The 2,881-nt window shown below is 48.4% G+C and overlaps 1 protein-coding gene across 1 annotated transcript; it reads left to right on the forward strand.

Moving 5' to 3' along the window:
* Positions 1–99: 99 nt before the first annotated feature.
* On the forward strand, positions 100–2,075 carry LOC135323546 (small ribosomal subunit protein uS12). Its single transcript, XM_064499960.1, has 4 exons — positions 100–232; positions 475–634; positions 1,318–1,438; positions 1,876–2,075. Exons 1-4 carry the CDS (start codon positions 229–231, stop codon positions 2,020–2,022), a joined length of 432 nt encoding a protein of 143 aa, XP_064356030.1. The 5' UTR covers positions 100–228; the 3' UTR covers positions 2,023–2,075.
* Positions 2,076–2,881: the final 806 nt, after the last annotated feature.

A 2,881-nucleotide genomic window follows, 5' to 3' on the forward strand; every position in this document is an offset into this window, starting at 1 on the left:
CCGCCGGGTAACGGCTGCCGCCTCGGCTCGGCTCTGGCGGCAGCGGCAACGCCGCTGCGCCGGCCCTTCTCCTCCGGCGGCGGCGGCTGCCCGCGCGGGTGCCGGCGCCGGCTGGGAGTTTCAGTCAGGCGCGGCGCGGGCAGCCCGCCGCGGGACCTCGCGGCGCAGCTAGGCGGCGCGGTGCACAGTGGGCCTCTCTCTTTTCGCCCGGGCAGCCTCGGCGGCAGGATGGGTGAGCGCTGCGCGGCGCTGCGGCCGGGGCTGGCGGGTCGCCGAGGCGGGCGGCGGCGGTGGCGGTGGTGGTGATAGAGGGCCGGCGGTAAAGGGCCGGCGCGCTCGCCGCCCCGGGAGCGAGCGGGCCTGGGGCCGCCCCGTCGCCGGCGGGCCGGCGCGGGGATGGCGAGCGTGGCGAGACCGGCGCGGGGCGGCGGGAGCTGCGCGGCGGCCTCATCGGCCCGAGCGGGTGTTTTGCAGGGAAGTGCCGGGGGCTCCGCACCGCCCGCAAGCTCCGCAGCCACCGCCGCGACCAGAAGTGGCACGACAAGCAGTACAAGAAGGCCCACCTGGGCACGGCGCTGAAGGCCAACCCCTTCGGCGGCGCTTCCCACGCCAAGGGCATCGTCCTGGAGAAAGTGTGGGTGAAGCCTCCCAGCGCCGTGCGTGGCCTCCGGCGGCTGTGTCCCCTCGGGGGGGGGGGGGAGGGGCAGCCTGCCGTTGCAGCATGCCAATTTTAGTTATTTTGTAGCTGCTCTATACTAACTTATTTTTCTAAATGATAGCGCTGAAAGGTGTCTGTTCTCATACGCTTAGTGTTGTTTTTGAGATTGTTTTTATCCTCTGTATGAAGAGAAATAAGATTTACCGAGCACTTAAATTTAGTTTATGGGGGAGGGATGCAGAGTTCTCTGGGGAGGAGGGGTTGATGCAGTCAGCAAGTCTCAAAGATGTATCTACTTGTGTTCTGTTTTTTTTTTTCTTCTTCTTTTTAGAAGTTTGTCATTTTTGTTTGGACACTGCCAATTTTTGGTGATGACTCATATCACTGCCCAGGACTCCAAGATGTTTCTTTTATTTTTCAAACTTTTAGTTACTGAGTTGCTATTTGTTTTGAGGACACTCACTTTCCAACTTTACTCTGTCTAGCAACTAATTAAGTCTTTGGATACTGTATAGCTTCAAACAGATCACTAATAATTTGGTTTGAAATACAGATGCAACTTAGTATAAAATAATACAGTAATTTATAGTATTGTAATGTTATCTGCTAACTATTCAAATAGATTTTCACTAACGTATTTTCCTGTGTTTCCATTTTAGTGGAGTAGAAGCTAAGCAGCCCAATTCTGCTATCAGGAAATGTGTCAGAGTCCAGCTGATCAAGAATGGCAAAAAAATAACAGCTTTTGTTCCCAATGATGGTTGCCTAAACTTCATTGAGGTGAATAATTTTCAAGAAACAGCCTATAGAAAGTTGTATATGAAAACAAAGAAACACATAACTGATGGAATAAGGCATTGACCAGATGAGGTTCATGGTATTTTGAACTGTGTATATCTTAATACTGTATCTGCAGAGGGAGATGAAAAAATGCTAGAGATGTTTTTGTACTTTCCACTTGCTAAGCTAAACCAGCCCTCAGCAGCATTACTGCAAGTTAAATGACACCTCAGCTTATGCTTCCCTTCTCCAAAATACTGGAGGGGATAAAATATTCCATAACTTAGGTATATCAGTCTACAGCCCTCATGCTTTCCTCTCCTTCTACCCTTTCCTTGGGAAGTCTGTGGTGTGTCTCAAATTTAATGTAAGTTAATTCAGAAGTGTGCACAAGATTAATGTTTACAGCTCTGTAACTGCACTGTCTTTCATTCTAGGAAAATGATGAAGTTCTGGTTGCTGGTTTTGGTCGGAAGGGTCATGCTGTGGGTGATATTCCTGGAGTTCGTTTCAAGGTTGTCAAAGTAGCCAATGTTTCTCTGTTGGCCTTATACAAGGGCAAGAAGGAGAGACCAAGATCATGAACTGAAATTGATCTGCTAAGAATATCAATAAAACTTTTGATTGGAAAAACTCCTATGCTTGTTGTGTTAGGTGGCTTATGGTGATGTTTTTTTTTATTTTTTTTAAAATATGGTATCTGCAAGTAATGTACCTCAAATGCTGGGGCACACTGTCACTTTGTTTGCAGCCAGCTTTTTCCTCTGTAAGTAATGCTTTGCTGTAGACAGAAGAAAGCCAGAGCATCTTTATAACCAATAGGTGAGGTTAATAAGCCCTCTGCAAATTTACCTTTGTGTTTGGCAGAATTACACACCTACCTGTCAAGAATTTCAGAGACTTACTTATTCTGTGAATATGAAATTCCAAGACTGCCAGCATCTTCCTGAAGGCTAGCTACTTCTGCCTAATAACTAGAGTAACTGTCCTGCTATCAGGATGGATTGATACCTCCCTCTGAGGCCTTTAGCCCTTCACAGACCCTACCTCCTAAAAGCTGTCATGAAAAGGCCCTTCCCCCCGCCCTGGCTAAATTTCTGAATTCTTACATTGTCACTTGTGTAGAACTAAAGATTTTGAAGCTGGGGTCCAAGTGTGACACTGTATAGCACAGAACTAATTGGGACTCTCATGTAAGTAGGCTACATTGTAGCGGTATGTACCTCTCCAGTTTTTGGTACTAGCTTACCAGGGCTGGACTGCTGTAAGAGCATCAAAAAGGGGAGGGCACCATATGATCCTGGCACACATCATGTGGTCCAGTACAGATCTGACAGGGTGCTATATGCACTAACAGTGATAGTAATATCTGCAACAGCTAAAACTTGCAGTGATGTCAGAGCTGATACTAGCAAGTTTTGAGACACTGTGTCAAGATATGCA

This window comes from Dromaius novaehollandiae, chromosome W (genome assembly GCF_036370855.1).
Source record: "Dromaius novaehollandiae isolate bDroNov1 chromosome W, bDroNov1.hap1, whole genome shotgun sequence".
NCBI classification, from domain to species: Eukaryota; Metazoa; Chordata; class Aves; order Casuariiformes; family Dromaiidae; genus Dromaius; species Dromaius novaehollandiae.

What these genes read in the sequence shown, in the direction of transcription:
- LOC135323546 (XM_064499960.1), top strand. An exon ending in GGCATCGTCCTGGAGAAAGT is followed by an intron (nt 635 to 1,317) that starts GTGGGTGAAGCC and finishes TTTCCATTTTAG; the next exon opens with TGGAGTAGAAGCTAAGCAGC. An exon ending in GTTGCCTAAACTTCATTGAG is followed by an intron (nt 1,439 to 1,875) that starts GTGAATAATTTT and finishes CTTTCATTCTAG; the next exon opens with GAAAATGATGAAGTTCTGGT.